At 37.3% G+C, this 24,243-nt stretch overlaps 1 protein-coding gene and 1 long non-coding RNA gene across 3 annotated transcripts in view; one reads left to right on the top strand and one right to left on the bottom strand.

Annotated features, from left to right (window-relative positions):
• The window catches only part of LOC138151054 (uncharacterized), a 111,092-nt gene that overhangs the window by 40,571 nt on the left and 46,278 nt on the right, over window positions 1-24,243 (bottom strand). The window lies entirely within an intron of this gene.
• The window catches only part of ATP6V1G3 (ATPase H+ transporting V1 subunit G3), a 195,288-nt gene that overhangs the window by 144,800 nt on the left and 26,245 nt on the right, over window positions 1-24,243 (top strand). For both annotated transcript variants that reach the window (XM_069074500.1, XM_069074501.1), the window contains exon 2: window positions 14,616-14,740. In XM_069074500.1, coding sequence (XP_068930601.1) covers window positions 14,656-14,740 — 85 coding nt within the window. In that variant the 5' untranslated portion in view covers window positions 14,616-14,655. The remainder of the gene's footprint in view (window positions 1-14,615; window positions 14,741-24,243) is intronic.

Here is a 24,243-nt window from a genome sequence, read left to right as displayed (position 1 = left end):
GATAGATAGATAGATAGATAGATAGATAGATAGATAGATAGATAGATGATTAGATAGATAGAACATTTATTGGACATTTATTCTGTGCCATGCTCTCTGTTAAGCTCTAGGGATACAAATAAAAGCAAACAGAAAAACCTCTGCCCTCAAAGTGCTTACTTTGTAATAGGGAAGAGCATCATGGAGAGCTGGAAGACTAGTGGAGGGATTTGGGAGAGCATGGTGAGGAGACTTCAGGAAGGGTCCTGGTGGCCTGATCCCTGATTGCATAAGGCAAAAAGCTCAACTATCAGAGTTATGAGGAGACCAGGACTACAGTCCTAGTTTCAGGGGGGGTCAGAAATTGAGGCCATCCATGGAGCAGGGACTTCAGGAGGAGGGTCATAGTGACTCCTGGTTATCATGCAGGCTAGATAAGGCAAAAAGCTCATCTATCATAGCAGGGGCAGGGTGGGGGAGGGGATTTAGCTTGGGGGAATTTGGGAAATTCTACCCAATTGCCTAAGAGAGATTCTTGGAGACAGAGAGATTTAAATCAGGAGGAATCAGGGTGGGTTTGTCTGCTCCCGGACTTGTAACCAGTGCTCAGGGATGGGGTAGGGAGAGGTATTGCCCTTCTCCCCTGGTGTCTGAAGGAGAACAGGCATTAAGATTTATGAGTTCCTTTTCTGAACCTGGTGTTAATAACTGAGATCCTCCTGAAGTAAAGGAACAGCAGGATTCCTGGTTCCTGGACCAGCATTTTTAGGCCAGCATCATTAGGAGTAGTATCAAAGGAGGAGAAACTTCCAGCATGAAGCAGGCAGAGCTTCTGTCTTCAACCACAACAGGAGCATCCTTGGAAGCAATCTCCCCAGGAGTGGGCAAGGACAATATTTAAAGAGATCTGGGTCTGAGGAATGTGTGGTATGTATGATCTGATGGAGCTATGCAGGAGCCATGATAAGGAACACCTTCTGGGAACTGGAGCCTCAGATGGGGGGTTGGCAGGGCATCTGTTGCCAGTTACTGGGAGCTATGCAAAGCTACAGGAGGAGCTGCCTTGAGGAATGCTGCCTGCTGGGAGTCGGACTGCCTAGAGCAACACAATTGCTATTGCCTGCTGGGTGTTAGGAAGACCAGCAGGAAGAGCCACTGTGGGGAACTTCACAGAGCTGCAGGAATTGGTGTCTGCGGGGACCCTGGCCTCGCCTAGTCGGATCACAAACCAGGTCTGTGGGAGTGGAGAGCATTTCTTTTCCAAAGTTCTAGTTCATTTCCTAAAATCATTCAATAAAACTTTCTTTGTTTTGTGTATGGTTAGACTGCATGGGGAGCTGGCATAAACAAACTATGGGACATCAGGGGGAAATTTTCTCAAATTTTTGGAATGGGGGCTATGAGCCAGAGAAATGAGAAATTTCATAAAGCAAACTCCAGTAATCTGCATGGTGAAGCCCTTTCGCTCATAAATTATACACTTTTGACTAGATTACACACTTTTAATTCAATGAACATTTACTTAGTAAGCACCTAAACCGAAATACCATACTGATAGGTCCTGTATCTTTGATTTGCTTCTTATTTTCCACAAAACCATAAATGAAATATTTGTTTATATACTCAGCAACTAAGAGAAAAGAATGGCAAATCCCCCCAATATTCCAAAAAATCCTACAATTTCAATTGCTGAGAGCGGATATATTTGTACATGCCTAGAGTTTCACGTTTGGTGATTAAGTTCCAAAACCGACTTCCCTCATGTCTTGCCTATGGATCTGTCAGTGTTTATGTATTTAATTGCAAAATCTTGCTGGAAATAAAAACAGATTTTTTTAAATGACAGCTTCCCATTAAAGGCAGAAGTGTAAAATGAAGTCAAGTCCAGCAGCTGAAATGGGAACCCTGAGTACTGCATAATGAACAGTAAGGAATGTGACTTATTGTAGTCACCTTGCATCAGCCCTGTGGTTAACATTGTCTTCTGGTGACAACCTCCAACTCTACCTGAATTGTTCTGTAACTGAAATCATAGTAAAACAGCTAAAGCACTTGCAGTAAGAGGAGAAGGTACCTTTAAAAAAATATACTTAAGATGAAGCAAGGTGCCCAACAGGGCTGCATACTTGGAAATTGTTTCAGGATTCTTTTTGTGTGTGTGGAAGTAGATCCTGATTAGCTATATCTTTCCAGGTTCCTTTCTTCTCTCAAATCTAAACATGACTTGATACAGTAAGAGTTTAAAGGAATAGAAAATGAAGACTATCATGAAGTCTTTCATCAGATTATGAGAACAGTAATCATGTCCCAGATTTTATATCCAGAAACTTGGCCCCATCCTTACACAAAATAATAATAAATTTTAAAAACTGAATCGAATTTTGAACAAGTATGTGGGAAGGATCTGCTATGCATTCAGCTTGGGAAACTCAGATACAAGAACCCTTTCCACAGACACAGATGACTTGCTGTTCAAATTGTTTTTCAGTTGTGTCCAACTCTTCATGACCCCATTTGGGGATTTACTTGGCAAAGACACTGAAGTAGTTTGCCATTTCCTTCTCCAGCTCATTCTACAGATGAGGAAACTGAGGCAAACAGGGTTAAGTGACTTGCCGACAGTCACACAGCTACTAAGTGTCTGAGGCCAGATTTGAACTCATGGAGATGACTTCCTGAAAGACCCAACACTCTTATCCACTGTGCCATCTACCTACCCAAATGAATAGTAGATGAATAAATAAATGGATGGATGGGTAGAAGAATGAATGAAAAAAGTATTTGTTGAAAGAGCTAGCATTTCTTACAGTTTTTAAGGTTTGCAAAGTACTTTACTGCACTATTTCATTTTATTTGCATAAAAATTTAGCATTTTTATTATTCCCATGTTGCAGATGAGGAAACTGAGGCTGCAACTTCCCCAAGATCACATAGTTAGTAAATATCTTAGGCAGAATTTGAACTCGGGTCTTTCTGATCCCAAATCCAGCTCTCTGTGCATTGAATCAACTAGCTTTTCCAACTGTGTTCCAAAAATACTGTATAAAACACTAGGGATACAAATAGAAAGGAAAGATTGCCCCTGGTCTCATGAAAATCACCTCCTACTAGGGTGCCACAACCCATGTAGGAGGCTTCAGTGTCAGGCACATGGAAAGGCCTAGTACCCTATAGAATTCAGCAGTAAGGCAGATGACAATGCATATGCTTTAGCGTCATTTCTATTTGTGCCAAAAACTGGTGACAAGAACTTTCTTTTCCTGGGGCTTCAGTACCTGTAGATACTGAGGAGGCTTCGGCTGCTATGCCTGATGAGGCAGCTGCTGAGTCTGGTCTCCACAGGGTTGCCACCCTGAGTCTTAATGGCAGGCACGGGGCTGGAAGCTGGGTCAGTGTGGATGGGAGCCATATTACTATATCTAGTGTTCTCTCACATCTTACATTACAAACAAATATTCCCTCTAATTTTGTTTTTCAAAATTGTGAGCTGACAATCATAATGAGGAACAAACTAGGAAAATGGAGCAAACATGAACAGATTAAAGTGTTGAAATTAAATTAAATTTTCCAAAAAGTTAATTTGATACATTTGAGGACACATATACATACATGGGGGGGGTCTCCCCAATTAATCAAACCACAGAGAAAGAAAGTTTGTTATAACCTCATCCTCATCACAATGAGTAGATTAGCCTATAATCAATTTTAAAAGATCATAGGAATTTGGGGCATTGGATGAAAGGCAAGTGATAGGAATTATGATTGGTTGAGAAGAACAAATTACACTTTGGGGCTACATTAAAAAGAGTAATTAGATCAGATTGGCTAATATGACAAAAAAGGAAAATGATAAATTTTGGAGGGGATGTGGAAAAATTGAGACACTGACACACTGTTGGTGGAGTTTTGAATTGATCCAACCATTCTGAAGAGCAAGTTGGAACTATGCCTAAAAGGCTACAAAACTGTGCATACCCTTTTACCCAACAATACTACTACTAAGTCTGTATCCCAAAGAAATAAAACAAAAAAGAACCCATTTGGACAAAAATATTTATAGCAGCTCTTTTTGTGGTGGCAGAGAATTGGAAATTGAGGCGATGGCCATCAACTGGGAAATGGCTGAACAAATTGTGGTATATGATTGTGACGGAGTACTATTGTGCTATAAGAAATGATGAACAGAATGATTTCAGAAAAACCTGTGAAGACTTACATAAATTGATGCAAAATGAAGTGAGAAGAACCAGGAGAACATGGTACACAGTAATAGCACTATAGTATTATGATCAACTGTGACTGACTTGGCTCTTCTCAGCAATACTGATCCAAGATAATTTCAAAGGACTTATGATGATTTTTTGAATAATATATGTGTGATGCATATTTTTAATTATTTTTGGTCTGTGTTTTCTTTTACAACATGGCTAATATGGAAATATGATTTGCATGATTGTACATGTATTCATTTATAGCTAATTACTTGCTGTCTCAAGGAGGGGGGGGAGGAGAGCGAGATCAAGAACTTGGAACTCAACATTTTTAAAAACTTAAGTGAAAAATGTTTACATGTAACTAAGAAATAAATGTGAGAGATTAAAAAGAAAGAGCAATTGGTCTGTCAGTGAGTTTAGCCATGCAATGGGTCAGGCAAGCATCAAGAAGCAGGACACTGCACATAGAGATGGGTGGAGGGGGAGAATGAGCCCAGATGGAGTGTCATGTTATCACCATCACCACTGTGTCTTTTTTGTAGAGACTGGACCAGGAGCAGACAACACATCCAGCCAGGATCAGCAAAAGACACTAACTACAAACACAGACAAATATGGGCATAGATGGAGATAAAAATAAGTCACTTGGGGGAGGAAGAAGTTTCAAAGGATGTGACACTCCACTCCCCCTTACATCAGAAGAGTCATAGTGGTTTTGAACTGCATGTTCAGAGGCGCTCCCTCTCAGACCATGGCAGAGAGCTTCACCTAAAGGAGACTTCTGGAGGCTTCTACAAAGGGCTTCTAGTAACCAGTTGTGACAACTCTTTAGTCATATGTGTCTTCCACATATGTACATCACTACCTTTGTACTTTGAGTCCCTAGGGCCTTTCGCCAGGAACCTCATGTGCATAAAAAGAGAGTGTACCCTCAGATTTGGGGAAATGTTGTCATACCAATTATTCTTGCTATGCCATTTTGATAAATGATTTTCTAAGAAGTTAACTGAAGTTACTGACTGATAATCAGTAGAAAATATAATGAAGGGGCTTGTGAGGGATAGGACTAGAAACACAGCCACTCCCCTCAGAGTTACTCTCGGAACTCTAAGGGAGGGTAGTAGCCACATACTAGGAAACCAACCTGTCAGAGGTGAGTGCAAGTTGGGTAAGGGCTAGGAAGATAGATGTAAACCTCATTGTGTAATGTAGTTATTCCACAGGCCAATTGGTCTTCTATTACCAAAAAGGTGGCCTAGAATACAACTGCAACTAAAAGTTGCCATTTTTACTGTCTGTATGACCTTGGGCAAGTTTTTAACCTCTCTAGGCTTCAGTTTCCTCATCCTTAATATGAGGGGTTTGAACTAGAGGCAAATCTACAGACAAACTAATTCTTACCAAAGTCTAACTTTTATTAGGCTAGACGAGGGGTGGGGAACCTGCTGTCTCAAGGCCACATATAGTGCTCTAGGTCATCAAGAGCAGCCCTTTGACTGAATCCAAACTTTACGGAACAAATTCCATTAATAAAAGGATTTGTTGTATAAAACTTGGACCTCAGGGTGGCTAGGTGGCACAGTGAGTAAAGCGCCGACCCTGGAGTTAGGAGGATCTGAGTTTGGATCCAGCCTCAGACACATAACACAAAAAAACTAGCCGTGTAACCTTGGGAGAGTTACTTAACCCCAATTGCCCTCCAAAAGGCAAATAAAATAAAACTTGGACCTGGCAAAATGATACACCCAAGGACCTAGGAAGCCTATGTGACCCCAATGTCACAGTTTCCTCACCCCTGGGTTAGAGTGTATTTGTGGGAGGAGATAAAGAAAGAGTCGACTGGAAGTCAGAAACCAGACACCTCTGACTTCACACTTTTGTCTAGGCAAGGTTAATTCATCATTATCTGCTGGACTCAAATGAATTAAATGGACAGACACTACCTGCATAGCTCATAAGAGGCCATATTAAGAGTAAATGTTCAATTAGACCTCAGGTCAGCTGATCCTCAGCCCCAATTTCTCTTTCTTTCTTTTTTTCTCTTACTTTCCTTTTCTTGTTTCTTTCTCTCCTTTTTTTGTCTTTTTTCCTTTCTATTTTCTTTCTTTCTCCCTTTTCCTTCCTTCCTTCCTTCCTTGCTTCCTTCCCCTATATTCCCCAGGCTGGAAATGTAGTGACTCCTCATAGGCTTAAACCCTCTGTTAATCAAGTACAGGTGATTTAATCCTGCTTCATTTCCCACCTAAACCCAGTTCTCTTCTCCTTAGACAGTTTGATGCCCTGCCCTCACTACAATCCCAAAGGCTCACCATATTGGCGCCAGACTGAACAAGATTTTGACTTTTGCTCTACTGAATTCAAAATTCCCCAACCTCAAGCTATCCACCAGTTTCGTCTTCTCCAGTAGCAGGAACTACAGGCATGTGACACCATCCCTGATCCCAGACCAAATCTCTCAGTTCCTCTAAGGAAGGGGATTCTTAACCTGTGGTCCATGAATGTGTTTTTTAACATAGTTAGGAAACTGTATTTCAGTATAATTATAATACTTTGCAATAATATGAGCTATATATACTATGTATACCTTTGTAATATTATCTATTTTATTTTATTCATTTATAAGTACAACTCTTCACCTACCCAGCAAAATTGAGTATAATGTTTCAGGGGAAAATATGGTGATTCAATGAAATAGAGGACTTTTAAGTATTCTTGATGACAAAAAACAGAGATGAACAGAAAATTTGACTTTCAAATATAAGAAGCAATAAAGGCATGAGAAGGTAAACAGGAAAAAGAAATCATAAGGAATTTATTAAAGTTGAACTATTTATATTCCTACATGGAAAAATGATAATTGTAACTCATGAGACTTTTCTCAGTATGAGGGTAGTTGAAGAGTATATGTGTGTGTGTGTGTATGTATACATCCATATATATAGGAGGGTGTATGTGTGTATAGATGCATACGTGGGTGTGTGTACATGTATACATAGACTGGGCACAGGATCAGTTTAATAGGAAGGGATGATATCTAGAAAATTAAGAGGTGAGAGAGGAATATAATGACAGGAGAAAAGGAGAGATAGAATAGGGTAAATTATCTCACACAAAAGAGGCAAGAGAAAACTGTTACAATGGAGAGGAAGAGCAGGAAAGTGAAAGGGAATGGGTCAACCTTATTCTCATTGAATTTGGCTTAAGGAGAGAATAACATACACACTCATCTGGGTATCTTGCCCTACAGGAAAGTGGGGGAGAAGGGGATAAGAGGGGGAATGATGGAGGGGAAGGCAGGTTGGGGGAGAGGGTAGTTAGAAGCACATACATTTGAAAAGTGAGAGGGTCAAGGTGGAGAATGGAATGGGTGAGTGCAGGATAGGATGGAGAGAAATGTGGTTAGTCTTTCACAATATAACTACTATGGAAATGTTTTGTGTAACTACACATGTATAACTGTGATAGTAATGGCAATTAAAGATTCCCCTGTATTGGCTTGGTTTTCAAATTGATTGTGTTAAAACCCAGAGTTTGTTAATCCCACCTGTGGGATGGACTTTTTGATGTGAAAAGAAAGTCCTGAACTGGGAGGAGCTGGTGACATAGATTGGGAGAGACAAGAGAGAGGCGGAAGATTTTTTTTTTGGAAGCAGCACCTCCTGGAGAGAGAGAGGCTAAGAGAATTGCTGGTGGCCGCTTTGAATTGCCCTGGACTTTTGAGACCTGCCCCCCTGAGCTGCCAAGGACTGAGGAGACATGGCTGTTTTGCTGGTACTTTGTCTGTCTGTTTTGATGTTATTTTGCCAGATTTGTCCACTGGTGAAAGACAGTCCTTTTGTTGAAGAAGTCCTGGAACCTGGCTGTTCGCTAAGAAGCCCTGAGACTGTCCTGCAGACAGAGTGAATACTGTCCACTGGTGAGGGACAGTGCTGTTGTTGCAGGGGTCTGGAGACTGTCCTGCAGACAGAATGAATACTGTCCACTGGTGAAGGACAGTGCTGTTGTTGCAGGGGTCTGGAGACTGTCCTGCAGACAGAGTGAATACTGTCCACTGGTGAAGGACAGTGCTGTTGTTGCAGGGGTCTGGGAGCCTTTCTGTTGGTTCAGAAGCCCTGAAGAAAGATTTTCTTGTTGTATGTTTACAGAAATCCTGGGAGAGGGCTTTGCTAATGTGTTCAGGGGTTCTAGGACTGTTCTACAGACAGAGGATAAATTCATGAAGGGACTGGCAATGTATCTTATGGCCTTGCTAAGCCTTGTCTCCCCAGGAACTAAGATTGCTGAGAACTTGCCTCCTGTCAAGATGAAGAAAAGACCTCCATTTGGGTATTAAGTGCTGTGTTTAAACTTGATGTAACTCTGGGATAGATTCAATTGTGATCCAGGGGTGGGGAACTTTTGACCTTATTGTGCTCTGTGATTGACAAATGAAGGTACTTTACTTATGTTTGGAAACTAATCTCCATTTGAGAAGAGGGGTTTTGTAGTGGACCAAATGAAGGTATAGCCTAGGGGTGGAGAAGTATTTAGAACAGAGACTTTGTAATTGATTGAATGATTGGAAGGTCCTGGGGTGGGGTAGTACTTGGAGATTATTTAATCACACTTAGTAAATGCTGTATTTGGAATGATGTCATGTTTTGATCTTCTCTGTTCTTGGTTTGTCACTGAATAAAATGGAGAGCTCCTATGCTGGTATTCTGAACCTTGGGAAGTTGCCTTTCTTTTGGCATTACATTACAATAACCTATATTGAATTGCTTATCTTCCCAGTAGGGATGGGTGACGAAGGAAGAAGGGAAAGAATCTGGAAATCAAAGTTTTAAAACCACGTATTTAAAAAAAATTATTATTATGTGCAACTGGGAAATAAGATATACAGGCACTGCGGTATAGAAATTCATCTTTCCCTACTAGAAAATTAGAGGAGGCATGGGGGAGGATACACCAGAGAACAGATTGGGAGGAGGAGTATTCAATAGGCTTGCTATCTTGGGGTGGGGGGTAGGGGAAAGACAGGGAGAAAATTTGTAACTCAAAATCTTGTGGAAATGGATGTTGAAAACTAAAAATAAATTTAATAAAAATTAAAAAACAAAGGAAGATGAGCAGAAAAAAGTACAATTCCTGAGAAAGGGTCTCTAAGTTTCTCACAGCTGCCAAAGTGATCCATGAATAAATACAATGGTTAATAATCATTTATTAAATACCTACTATGTGCCAGGCATGGTGGTGTGATTGGGTTACAAAAAGAGACAAAAGGAAATTCCTCCCTCAAGGAGCTCACAATCTCATAGAGGAGACAACAAACAAATATGACCCTAAGGAAGGGGAAGGACCCTTAGTTCTAAGGGTATATAGTTAGCAGTGAGGCTAATTATAAAAGGTTGGGTCAATATTCTGGAATTTAAATAAATGTCCAACATTCATAATTCTAAAACATGCACAAAAATGTCACCAACTTTATATGGCAGAGGTTACAAATACAATTTACTCAGATATCGTATCAAAAATCTGTAGTTAGTAATGTATCCAAAAATCTCTAAATGGAAAATGAATTTCCATATGAACTCTGCCTCCTACATTGCTATTGATTTATCCTTGGCTTCTGAACTCTCCTATCTAGCACCATTGTTTCCCAGAGCCCAGCAGCTCCCAGCCATGGGTTTCTAACTTCTGTAATTAGAGCTGCATGCAACCCCCACCCTCCTTGGAGAGCCAGTTGGAATCTGGTATCTCTACACCACCTCCTTCCTATTCTCTCTAGTCCCATAGTTTTTATTTTCAACAAACATTTATTGAGTATATCTGCCTGCCCTGCACTCCATAAACTAATGAAACTGAATATTCCATCAGCAAGACTTTCCCCACCTCCAAACTTCATTTACTCCACCTTTCTAACTTTTTCATCTCTAACAGCAGCAAGATTGTTTCCTCATTTTCCAATGTCATTTCCAATGTCATTACTTTTCAATCAACAACCATTTATGAAACATCTAGTAGGTAATATTGACACTGAGAATACAAAAGAATACTTGCCTCCAAGGAGCTTATATTCTATCAGAGAAGACTGTCTCTCTGACTCTCTCTGTGTCTCTCTCTGTCCTTCACTCATATTGTACAGGGTGTCCCTAAAGTCTGGACACATAGGAAATCTCATTAACTATGCATATTTGCAAGAAATGAAATGAATAAAATTTCCAACAACATTTTGTTTAATTAGCATAAATTTTAGCCAATTGCATATGGAATAAAAGCTTTCATTAGCTATTGGGGACTATTTTCCACATTAACACAATTTAATTTAATTAATGAGACTTCCTATGTGTCTCCTATATATTCCTATGAAATCTCATTTATGCTAATTAAATAAATGTTGTTGAAATTTTTCATTCAATTCATTTCTTGAAAATATGCATAGTTAATGAGATTTCTTAGGGACACTCTGTATATATGTATGTGTATGTATGTATTTTCAAAATTAGACAAAACATAAATAAACATAAGGTGATTTGAAGTTTGTGGTAAGCAGGAAAGGTCTATTTATTTCATATTCAGAACTGTCAATTTTCCTATAACATGTCTTTTCTCACTCTAAACAGTAGTTACTCTTGTCAAGTAGACCTACTTTTCTGGTCTCATAAACACTTTGGAATATTTTAATTTGAAGGGGCGGCTAGGTGGTACAGTGAATAGAGCACCAGCCCTGGAGTCAGGAGGACCTGAGTTCAAATTTGGCCTCAGACACTTAACACAAAAACTAGCTTGTGACCTTGGGCAAGTCACTCAACCCCAAATTGCCCTCCAAAAAGCAAAAAAAAAAAAAAAGAAATATTTTAATTTGAAATCACCATACACTTCAAACATCCATATTCTTCAGTGCCATATTTTGTTTCTTACTTTATTCAAAGCCCTGATCAAGATGCGCCTCTGCCATATAGTCTCTTCAGCTAGGTGGACTAATGGTTAGAGAACTGGACCTGGAATTAGCAAAATCTGAATTCAAATTTATCCTGACATTTTACTAGCTATGTGATGCATTTGACCACTCTCTACCTCAGTTTCTTCAACTGAAAATGAGGATAATAACAGCATTCCCCTCATACTTTGTAAAATGCTTTATACATTGCCTTGCACATAGTAGACTCTATATAAATCTTTATTTCCTTCCTCATTCCCCACTACAAATCAACAATTCTTTAGCTAGTAGCCTTCAGAGAACAGGGCCCCCAACCCTTTCTTCAGTCTCAGTTCTCTGATTATTTAGTATTTCTATGTAGATCTTTGGATATGAACTGCTGGCTGGGAAAGTATATATGTGTTCTTGTCATTGACTGTCATACGGATTTCCTTGTGTTCACCTTACTTTTTCGTATCAGACTGTAAATACTTCTCAGGCAAGAGCTGAGTGATTTTTCCTGCTTTTGTCACTGAGGACTACACCTGGCACTAGTACAGGCACTAAATATTGTTAATTATAATAAGAGCTAACATTCAAAAAGTGCTTTAAGGTTTGCAAAGTGGTTCATATACATGTGAGTTGTGTGATTTCAAGGGAGAGAGTCTGGTTCAATATAATGAGGGATGCTAGGCTTAGGTTTTCCTGGGATTCCTGGGTTGGGGCTATAAGCCCAACCAAGAGGATGTTAAAACATCCCAACTCTGCTTGGGTCCTGAGACTCATGAGTGTTTGACACAAGGTACACCTTGTTTGTGGTCCTGGTTCCCTTAGAATTGTAAGAAAATACTTTGTAATAGTAACTGATGCTTGTATTGGGTTTAAAGGTTGTAAAGTATTTTAAATACATCATCTCATTGGATGCTCACAACAACCCTATGAGGTAGATACTTGCGTTGTTCAGTTGTTTTTCAGTCATGTCTGACTCTTCATGACCCCATTTGGGACTTTCCTGGCAAAGATACTGGAGTGATTTGCCATTTCCTTCTCCCTGAGGCAAACAAGGTTAAGTCACTTGCTCAGGGTCACATCACTAAGTCTGGGGACAGATCGGAACTGAGAAAGACGAGTCTTCCTGACTCCAGGCTTGGTTTTTTAGTCACTGTACCACTTAGCCATATGTACTATAGGTGATTTTAACATTCTCATTTTAAAATGAGAAACAAAATGTAGCACTGAAGATTATGAAAGGCAAGTAAAATATTTCAAAGTGTTTATGACCAGAAAATTAGGACTACTTGATAAAAGTAACTACTGTTTAAAGTAAGAAAGAGCAATTCTGAGAAATGTTACAGGAAAATTGTCAGTTCTGAAAATGAAAATGAGGATGACCCTGGGGGAGACTGAGCCTAATGGACCAAAATGGTGACAGTTAGAGGACAAAGGGGGACATATACTGAGAAACAGAATTGACAGGAGTTGGCAATAGACTTGAGTTCAGATTCTGCCTCTGGAACTCCCTAGTGACCCATTAGGCTTATTATTGGCTAGTTTTCAAAGTTGTCCATTAATAAAGATGCCATATGTCCCAATGTCACTTTTTTATCATATTAATTTTTTTAAAGATTCTTATTTACTCTCAAATTACTTCATTATTTCCTACACCGAGTCAATTAAAGAAGAATATCATAAACTTCATCCCCCATAATAAGATCTATAGAGAATGCTCACATGCTATATTTATACAGACATACAAAGAAAATTTCGAACCTCTTATTTTCTGAAGCCCGGAAGAAGAAGAAAAAAAAGAACAAATATTCTTCCCCTCCCAAATTAAAAAAAATCAAGGATTGCCTTCCTTTCAAGATGTTTAATGTACCTGCATCAAATAAATTAGTCACACTAAGCAAATAATGAAAGAAAAAGTTTGAAATTCCTATCATCTGGCCAAAAATGAGTAGGTCTTGAATGATGATTTCTACAGAATTTCAAGAGGGTGGCTAAGTGGCACAGTGGATAGAGTACCAGACCTGGAGTCAAGAAGACTCACCTTCCTGAGTTCAAATCTGGTCACAGACACTTTCTAGCTGTGTGGCTCTGGGCAAGTCACGTAACCCTGTTTGCCTCAGTTTCCTCACCTGTAAAATGTGTTGGAGAAGGAAATGGCAAACCACTCCAATATCTTTGCCAAGAAAATTCCAAATGGGGTCATGAAAAGTTGGATACAACAACAACAAACAGAACTTCAACAGAGTAATTGATAAAAATAAAAGTGCAACTTCATCTTTCAGAAAAGATCCCTGATCTCCCAAACCAGAATTCATCCTGGCCTCTTGCTATTCCCAAGCTACAAGTCCATAATTCCACACTTAATCACCCCCTGACCTGTATTGGAATTATTTGTGTACATGATAGATTCCTCTATTAGACTGTTAGCTTCCTGAAGACAGGAGCTGTCTTTTTTTAATCTTCTGGTTGCAGTGTTTAACACAAAGTAGATATTAAAAAATTAATCGATATTTCTTGAGTTGAATGGAATCTCTTCTTCCTGCCCATGATTAAAATCCACAGCTCCCTTTTGGTCAATTTGCTGCACCAACACAGTTTAAAAATAGTGTTCACCCTGTTTGCAGGTTGCTCAGATCACCTTCATCAAGTTCATAGTAGTCATTTCCCTCATGTTACAAAACTCTAGGAGAGCATTGGTTTTGGAGTCAAAGGACCTGGGTTCAAATACTGCCTTTGTCATTTGCTGTTTGACCTTGGATAAGCCATTTAATCTTTTGTTCTCAGTTTCTTCTGTAAAATGCTAGTTTGGACTAGGTACTAAAGTCTTTTACAACTCTAAATATATAAATAGCTAATAATGATAACTGGCATTTAGATGATGCTTCATACATTACAAATCACTTTATGTGGGGCGGCTAGGTGGCGCAGTGAATAGAGCACCGGCCCTGGAGTCAGGAGGACCTGAGTTCAAATCCAGCCTCAGACACTTAACACTTACTAGCCTTGTGACCTTGGGCAAGTCACTTAACCCCAATTGCCCCTCCAAAAAAGCCAAAAAAAAAAAAAACCAAACAAATCACTTTATATACATTATTTTATTTGACCCTGACAACTAGTCTATAAGGTATGTATTTCAGGTATCCACATTTAACAGACAAGAAAATTAAGGCTTAGAAAGATTAAATGTCTTCTCTGTGGTCACACACACTAATGTTCTGCCAAAAATGAAATTTAAATCCCCATCTTCCTGATGCCAAATCCAACATTTTACTGTTATGCTAATTTACCCGTCCTAGTAACTGAGGTTTGTTTCATCAAATTAATTATTTAAATTAATTACTAAAAATAAATTACCTTGATTTTCTGAATTGCACTCTGTTTTTTGTGAGTGCTGTGGCTATCTGACCAGAGCTAGCAAGTTTGAAGCAAGATAGCTATGCCCAGAATCTGTTGACAAAACATTCCAAGTGATGTGATGATAAGGGAAAGTATAAATCTCTCTCACCTCCCCCCAGGGATCAGAGCTCCTCAAGACAGCTGAATCCCAAGGAGACAATGATGGCCAGTCAGTCTCAGGGAATCCAGCAACTCTTGCAGGCAGAAAAAAGAGCCAAAGATAAGCTGGATGAAGCCAAAAAGAGTAAGTTCTCACTTGTCTTGATGGTATTTACTTTTTTATGTTCACTGCATGCCTAGTTTCCAAATTCTGATCTGCTCTGACTCTCGAGTTGAAATGGAGTTCCTTGAACCCAAACCAAAGGTTTGAAATTGAGATCTTCTCACTGGGAGGCAAAGGCTCTCTATCCCCCTACTGCTTTCTTTGCTTCAGTTCATTTTTCCAAGAGGGCTTGTAACTAAATCCTTAAACAGATTCCCCTCTTAATTGCTTTTCATTCCAAGATTTAAAAATATTCCCATCACATGGTCCAGCTGTCTGCAAGCTATACTCCAAAGCTAGCATTTCTAACTTCAAGTGTTTCCTCTAAATTTCTTTCTCTCATATAATAACTTTGTTATGGTACAGTTACATATAAGTCTCTTGAGCAAGTAAAACTTTTACCCTCCCTTTCTGATCCCTAGTTTCCTAATCAGTACAAAAGGAATAATAGCACATTTAATACCTACCAGTAAGGCTGTTGTGAAGGTCAAGTAAGGTCATTCAGTAAAGTTCTTTGCAAAAATTAAAGCACTTTGCTTATGTCAAATTATTATTATAATTTTGTTCTCATCATTTTCAATTGAGTTCAGAAAGAAATTATGCTAGAAGCTATTTTTCTTGTTACACATAGAAAGAATTCTGCAATAATTATTATTACTCTCTCAGTGGATCTGTCAAAAATTATAGAAGAAAAATTGAATAACAAGGTAAGCTATTTAAAACATTCTTAGAATGCAACATGAAGTACTTGGCCCCAGAGGGTTGAATTAACATTAACAGACAAGAGTTACAGGGAGACAGACTTAGGCTAACTTCCCAACAATTAGGATTATTCCAAGGTGGAATATGCTACCATGTAACATAGTGAGTGGATCCCTCTTCCTTAAAACTTAGAGACCTTCAGTCAAAGACCAAAGGATCAATTATTGGACGTATAATAGACAGGATATGGGGTGGATCCAATGCTGATGTTGTCTGAGGTCCAATTTTGCAACTCAGACTCTGGATTTGTGAAACCTGGATTCAAATCCCAATTCTCTTATTTACTAGCTATATGACCTAGGTCAAATCACTCAGACTTAGTGAGAATAATAACTATAGCTCATTTTTTCTATTGAATATTAAGGTTTAGAAAGTACTTTCCATATAACAACCCTATGAGATAGACAGGGCAAAAAAAAAATCATGATTCCTGACTATATGTGTATGCATGTATGTTTACACACACATATAAATAAATGTGTATATAGATACATATATATAAAATCAATGAGACAATAATGGATGTAGAATGATTTTATGAGTCATAAGCACCATACATATGGTATTTAGGAAGGTATTCTTCTGTACTGCAACTAAGCATGTTAGAAACATTAGTGAGTGCTTAATTATAAGAGTAATGGCAATATTTCAATAGCATGGATAAATATGTTAAAAGTACTATTAATGTGAAATATTTCATATTAATTTGGATAAAAAAAGAAATAAAATGAAAGAAATGAATCAACTTCATGACTTTGGGACACAATCCAGGAAATGGGAATGTTAAAAAGCATAATCAAATACAACTGCAAAAAGACTAGAAAGATGTTGCATTGTGTTCTTTGAGGTGGATAGAATAGAATTTCCAGACTTTCAACCTTAGGATTAGGTTTTTAATAAATTGGTGGAGTAGGTAGTGGAGGCTACTAGGAAGTCCATACAAACCAAAAACCTCCAAGATCAGTAATGGTGCCTGAAATTGTTGGGATTTGAGTCATGAATTAATCACCTTCTAAAGACCCACAGATTCTGGATTATCCTACTTTGCTAGCAAACACAGATAGAAGATCTGTGGATCATTAACATAAAAGTTAGCCATTATTTATAAGCATTTATCTCATTAAGACACCCATGATTTCTTAGCTGAGACTACATAGACCTAAGGGCAAGAAACTCTATTCTCAATTCTCTAACTCATTAACTAATTATAAAATTGTAGAAGCATAAGCTCCTAGATCCAAGGTTAGAAGGGACCAGAGGTCATCTACCCCAACCCATTCATTTTATACATTAATGGAAAGACTTAGAAACAGGAACATGAGTTCAAATCCTGTCTCAGATACTTCTCACCTATGTGACCCTTGAAAAGACACTTAATCCCTCTCAGACTCAGTTTCCCCATCTGTAAAATGATAGGGATAATAATAGTATTCATTTCACAGGATTGTTTTGAGGATCAATAGAGATAACAAAGTAAAGCATTTTCAAACCTTAAAGTGATAGATAGATATATAAATACTGCTGCTACCACTATTGTTCATGAGGAAAATATGAATCAATTTAAAATTCTGCATACATGATCTGACCAGGTTACTTTCTTATTCAATAAATTCCAGCAGTTCCCTATTACTTCTAGGATCAAATATAAAATTTGTTTGGTTTTAAAGTTCTTCATAACCTGACCCTTTCCTGTTTTTCCAGTCTTCTTATACCTTACTTCCCTCCCCACATTCTTCTACCCAATAACATTGGTCTCCTTGATGTTCCCAGTACACAACACTTTGTCTTCTGATCGCAAGCATTTTTCCCTAGCTATCTGTCCTCAATGCCTTTCCTTCTCACTTTTCATGTTCACCTTCTAGATTTTCTAAATCCAAATCTCAGCTAAAGCCCCTTTTCTACAAGAAGCCTTTCTCAATCCCCCTTAATCTTATTGCCTTCCCTCTGGATTAAAATCCCACCTTCTATAAAATGCCTTTCCTGATCTTCCTTTGTGGCATTTACCTTTATTGATCATCTCCAATTTATTCTGTATATCCCTTGTTGTTCAGTTGTGCCCTACTCTTCATGGCTCCCATTTGGGGTTTCCTCGGCATAGATACTGAAGTAGTCTGCCATTTCCTTCCCCAGCTCACTTGATACATGAGGAAACTTAGGGAAACAGTGTTAAGTGATTTGACCAGGGTCATCCATCTAGTAAGTGTCTAGAGCTAGATTTAAACTAAGGAATATGAATCTTCCTGGCTGAAGGTCCAGTGTTCCATCCACTGTGTCCCCTAGTTACCCATATATCTACCTAGTTGTTTGTATATTGTCTCCCTCCACACCCTTTGATTGTGAGCTCCCTGTAAACAGAGACTATCTTTTGCCTTTATTTTTTTTTAAAAAATAGTTTATTTTAAGCTTAAATACTAAAACTTAAATATACAATAAGAAAAGAAAAAGAAATCTACTATAAACTTAAATACTAAAACTTAAATTGAAAATAAGGGGAAAAAAGCATTGCCATGGACATAGCAGAACTTAAGAGAGGATTCAAGATATACAGAAATAAATGTATATTTTAAGGAAGCCTATATAATGAATACTACACATTGCGTTCTGAACTCTCCATCTTTTCTTTGCTTCCTTGTAATTTTTCTTTTGCTCTCTGCTGTACATTTTTTACTTTGCTCTTTATTCTTCTTCCCTCCCACATCCCAAGAAGGGCACAATTAAGTCCAAATACATTTGTGTGTATACATATATGTGTGTGTTCATATATGCATACATACACACCTAAACATATATACTTATACATATAAACATATATTCATACATATGCACACACATGCACTTATATATACATATTTAGATATCTATAATCACACATATAGCTATATATAGATATTCATATGTATCTATGTAAGATCGTACTAGACTTGCCCTCTGTTTCTCTAAAGGTGGATACCCTCTTCCTTCATAATTGCCAATCTTTCCATATATTTCTAAGTCTACTAACTTAGCATTTCCTACACCGCAGCTATATTCCAACCTTATATTGTCTAGTTATTTTAAAAAGTCTAAAACAATATTGATTAATATGGCAGACATATAGTATAGGTTCCCTGTTAATCTCTTCTGATTAAATCTGTTTTAGCTTTAACTTTGTCTGAACTCATGATTACTGCCCCTGGTTTTTTTCCCTAAAAAATTCTACTCCTGGTCTTTATTTTATGTTGTCTTTTGCCTTTCTTTGCAATCCAGTACTTAGCACAGTCACTGACACAGAGTAAGCACTTCTTAATAAATTGAATGCTCATTGACTTAATAGCACTAATACACAAACATGTATAACATTTAAAAGTAAACAAAGTGCTTTATTTACTTCCATCATATCTTCAGGTAGCTAATACAGGTATTATTTTCCTTATTTTTCAGATGAGGCTAAAGTTAAGGCTCAACTTAAGTGACCTGTTCAATGTTACACAGCTAAGGGATAAAGGCAGGAATCAAACCCAGGTCTTCAGGCTTAGTCTAGCGCTCTATTCACTGTGCCACATTCCTGATTATATGAATGGTGTGAAAATGAAATAATTTTGAATGCAAGGCAAACTATGAAGATGAGTCCACAGATTTTTAAAATACTTATATTTTTTCTTATCAAAATTAGAGCAATTTAAAATGTTTAAAATAAAAAGCCAATTCTCTCTCAGACATGACAGTCATTCATCTGTTTCCTGCCCCACCCGCTAAAGAGGGGCATTATACTAAATTTTAACAATATCATTTTCATTTCAATTCACTTTAATCAACCATCTCACTCTCTTCCAAACTTACTAGTAAAAAGAGAAAATATTTTTCTTGTTGAATATGTAAGCTAATGAAGGTTGTTGGGGGCAGGGAGTGGGAACAGTCTCAAATTCCAATGTAAGGGCAAAAGATAAACTCTTTTTGAATTTCAGAAAGTCTTTCACAATCTCTTAGTTTGTTAGAGTTCTCTCCTTCCTCAAATAATCCAGTATATGCTTATCTGTTTACATATTAAACTCCTCCAGTAGAATGTTAAACTACTTAAAGGCAGAGATCACTTTTAGTTTTATCTTTGAGAAGTAGAGCCTCTTAATCAGAAAGATCTAGATTCAATTTTAGACTCTGATACATATTGCCAGTGTGACCTTGGGCAGGTCACTTAATTTCTCAGTGTCTTCATGCTTTGGAAGATGAAATTTACTCACCAAGTAATTCCCTTTACCAGGGAAATTATACGTCTCCATTCACTTTATCCCCAGGGTTTTGCACATACACAAGGAGATAGAAAGGATTTTTGTTTGGCTATACAAATGAATGAATATACTTAATATATTTATTTCATTGTGGGGAACAAGTTATATGCAATTATAAAAATTGTATCCACATTTGTCTGTAATATGATCATTTTCCATGCCCACAATCTAAAGCAACAATAAGTATTTTGTTTTTTGCCAGTATTCCCTTTCAGTCATGTCTGTCTTAGCTAATAATTAATCCAAGGAGAGTCAGTAGCTGGCCCTCTCCATAGGCCTTTCAGAAAATGTTTTGATTTCTAACAGGTAACCTTTGTACTTGGTTTTGCCCAGTGGGTGAAAATACACTGTTCTGCCCCAGAAAGCAGGAGCCTAGAGACAGTTTTCACTGGCTAACACCAGATTTTCCCACTCAAAAGTGGACAGGCAACAGTTTACAGTAGCCACATAAAATACCAAACCCATACTATCCAAATGAAGGCAGTTCATTCCATGGCAAACAAATAAAACCTGACCTTCACAGCATAAGAAATCTGTTATTATTTAACTAAGCTTTTATGTTTTACTATCTTTTCTTTCTTTTCTTTACTAAATAGATGTGAAACCACAGAGTTGGAGCCAAAAGGGACTTTGGCTATCATGTTTTAAAATGTTCTTCCCTATGAAGCCAATATTCAGAGTTTGAATAATTTAAACCAGCTAACTTCAGCCTGAGTGGCGAAGTGTTAAAAGCGATGGAATCAGATTCAGATGATTTGGTTTCCATACCTCACCTTGACAGTAGTGTGACTCTGGACAAGTTGCTTTACCAGTGTGAGGCCCAATGTCCTCATGGGGAAAATATGGAGATAATCATACTTTTAGTATGAAACTCACTAAGTGGTAAAGAAAGCACTTTCAAAAATCTATAAAGTTCTATATAAATGTTAGTTACTAATTTAAAAGCTAGCAGTTCTAGGTGGATGTATATGAATACATATACATCTGTGCTAATACATATACACACATATGTATATATAAAATTAAATCTTTAGAGCTGGAAAGGACCTTAGAGGCTATCTAATCCAAGTCAGTCATTTTACAGATGAGGAAAATGAGGTCCCCAAAATCTTTGAGGATATTAGTTTATAAGAGTAGCTAGATTGCAAGCCTGATTAGTCCATTAATCAGAAGAGGGATGCTGACTCCCAGAGTTGGAATGGACTCCAGGAATAAACTACCCTAAACTGTACCCAAGACAGCATCCATCCATCCATCCATCCATCATCCATCCATCCATCCATCCATCCATCCATCCATCCATCCATCCATCCATCCATCCATCCATCCATCTATCTATCTATCTATCTATCTATCTATCTATCTATCTATCTATCTATCTATCTATCTATCTCTATCAATCAATACCACACTGTGCTGTGCTGTGCTATACTATACTACTATGCTATGATATGCTATGCTATGCTATACTATACTATACTATACCATACCATACTATGTCAGATGAGTTGTCATCTTGCCTCTGCCTGAATATTTTCAGTGAGAGGAATACCCCCTGTTCCCCAACAGGGTCCATCTCACTTTGGATCACTTCTAAATATTAAGAGGTTTTTCCTTGGATTGAGCCTAAATCTATCTTTCTTCAACTTATCATAGGATGATAGGGTCAAAATTTAGAATTGGAAGGAACCTTAAAAGTGATCTAATCCAACTTTTACATAAATGGAATTGGATTTAGCCTTCCCATTAAGATCAGGGGTGAAGCAAAGATACCCATTATCACCCCCATTATTCAGTATTTTACTAAAAATGCTAACTCTAACAATAAGAAAAGAAAAAGAAATTGGAGGAATAAAAATATACAATGAGGAAACAAAAACATCACTCTTTGAAAATGATATGATGGTATACTTAGAGAATCCACTAAAAAAACTAGTTGAAAGAATTAGAAACTTGAGCAAAGTTGCAGGATATAAAATAAACCCAGAATCATAAGGATTTCTACATACTACCAACAAACCCAGTAGTAAGAGATAGAAAGAGGAATTCCTTTTAAAATAATTGCAGATAATATAAAATACTTGGGAGTCTATCTGTCAAGACAAACCCAGGGATTATATGAACACAATTACTAAACACTTTTCAAACAATTAAAGAAAAAGCTAAACAATTGTAGAAATATTCATTGCTCGTGGGTAGGCTAAGCTAATGTAATAAATATGACAATTTTACCAAAGTTAATTTACTTATTCAGTGCCATACTAATCAAACTATCAAAGAATTATTCTATAGAGTTAGGAAAAATAATTTTATATTCATCTAGAAGAATAAAAGGTCAAGAATACTAAGGGAATCAATGAAAAAATAATGTGAAGGAAGGCAGCCTTAGCAGTTCCAGATTTCAAACTAAATTACAAAGTGGTAATCCCCCAAATGATCTAGTATTGGTTAAGATATAGAGTGGTAGATCAGTGAAATAGATTACTTACACAATCCACAATAGTAAATGACCATAGCAATCTAAAGTTGATGAACTCAAAGATCCAGGATTCAGAGGTAAGAACTCACCATTTGACAAAAAATGCTGGGAATACTAGGAAGCAATTTGACAGAAACTAAGTCTAGACCAACACCTCACATGGTTTGTCAAGATAAAGTGAAAATGAATAAATGATTTAAACATAAAGGGTGACATCATAGGTAAATTAGGGGAGCATGGAAAAATGTGCCTGTCAGATCTATGGATAAGGGAAATTTATAACCATACAAGGGATAGAGAACATAACAAAAAGTAAAATAGACTGTTTTGATTATATTGAATTTAAAAGCTTTTGCACAAACAAAACAAAATTAATGTAGTCAAAACTAGCAGGAAAATAGGAAATGGGGAAAAATTAAAGCAAGGTTCTCTAATAAAAGTTTCATTTCTCAAAAATATGGGGAAATGAACCAAATTTATAAAAATAAAAGTTGTATCCCAGTTGATAAATGGACAAAGTATATGAACAGGTAGTTTTCAGAAACAAATCAAAGCTATCAATAGTCACCTGAAAAAATGCTCCAAATCACTACTGACTAGAGAAATACAAATTTAAACAATTCTAAGATATCACCTTATACCTATTAGATTGGCTAACATGACAGCAAAGGAAAATGACAAATGCTAGAGGTGATATGGAAAAATTGGGACACTAATGCACTGTTGTGAACTAATTGTTAACTAACCCAACCATTCTGGAGACCAACTTGGAACTATGCCCAAAGGGTTATAAAACTATATATATATATACCCTTTGACCCAAAAATACTGCTACTAGAGCTATATCCTGAAAAGATCAAAGAAAATGGAAAAGGACCTATCTGTAAAAAAAAAAAAATCATTAATCCCAGCTCTTCTTGTGGCAGCAAAGAATTGGACATTGAGGGGATGCCCATCAATTGAGGAATTTCTAAATAAATGATAATATATGATTGTGGTTGCATTATAAGAAATGACAAGCAGGATGATTTCAGAAAAACCTGGGAAACATTTACATAAATTTATGCAAAGTGAAGTGAGCAGAACCAGGGATAAATAATTTGTATGTTCCTCAAATTCAAAGAATTGACCACCAAAGGATGGGGAAGATCATTTTAAACAAGCAATTGTTGTAAAAGTAAAAAAAAATCTTCCCCAAATTTCCTAGGGTTTTTAATGGTCAGTCCACTTAAAATGAGTCAGTGACGTTGTTACCCAAGAAGCCAACACAACTTAGGTGTCATTGACAGGAGATTAGTACTTGACTCAAGAGAGGTACAATTTCTCTGCACAGAATTTTCAGGACTGGTAACTGCACACCAGGATGGTCCCATTTCACTGTAGCTAAGTCTAGGACTAGAAAAAATTAGCTGTCTTCTTATCTCTACCAATCAAGAATGTGACTAAATTCTTTAGTTTAAACAATGCTTTTGTTTTTGATTTGTGCATAAGTCTTAATTCACTTCATTGCATTGAAAGAGAATCCTGTGGGTTTGCACTAATTTATTTTATTTGACCTTTATTTATCCACTCTTTACCAAATATCTAGTTGCCTGGAGAAGGGTGAGAGGGAATAAAACAACAAATAAACATGAAAATGAACATACTGTTCTAAGAGCAGTAATTTTTATCTTAGTTTAAGCTGACCACAGCACTGCCTAGGAGTCTAAGGAACTTTGTGAGTTCAAAAAGTCCTGACCAGAATTCAATGTGACATTTAGCAGTTAGTAAAACACTAGACTATATGTTACAAGCACTTGGGCTTCCTCCTGCTTATCCCCAAATTTTGCTCTAAATACCCTTTTGTTTCATAATCTTTGTGTTATGGATCTATGGACATTTTCTCAGAATTTAAAAAAAATTCATAATTGAAGGAAAGGCTAATTTTGAGTTAGAGCTTGGTAAATACAAATATGTGATTTGTTTTTCTCACCCAAGCT

The sequence above is a fragment of the Petaurus breviceps genome, unplaced genomic scaffold, assembly GCF_028583685.1.
Source record: "Petaurus breviceps papuanus isolate PSGF00001 unplaced genomic scaffold, PetGlider_PUasm1.0 90895, whole genome shotgun sequence".
In the NCBI taxonomy this organism is placed as follows: Eukaryota; Metazoa; Chordata; class Mammalia; order Diprotodontia; family Petauridae; genus Petaurus; species Petaurus breviceps.
Note: the sequence above shows the minus strand (reverse complement) of the source record. Positions and strands in the feature narration are given on the sequence as shown.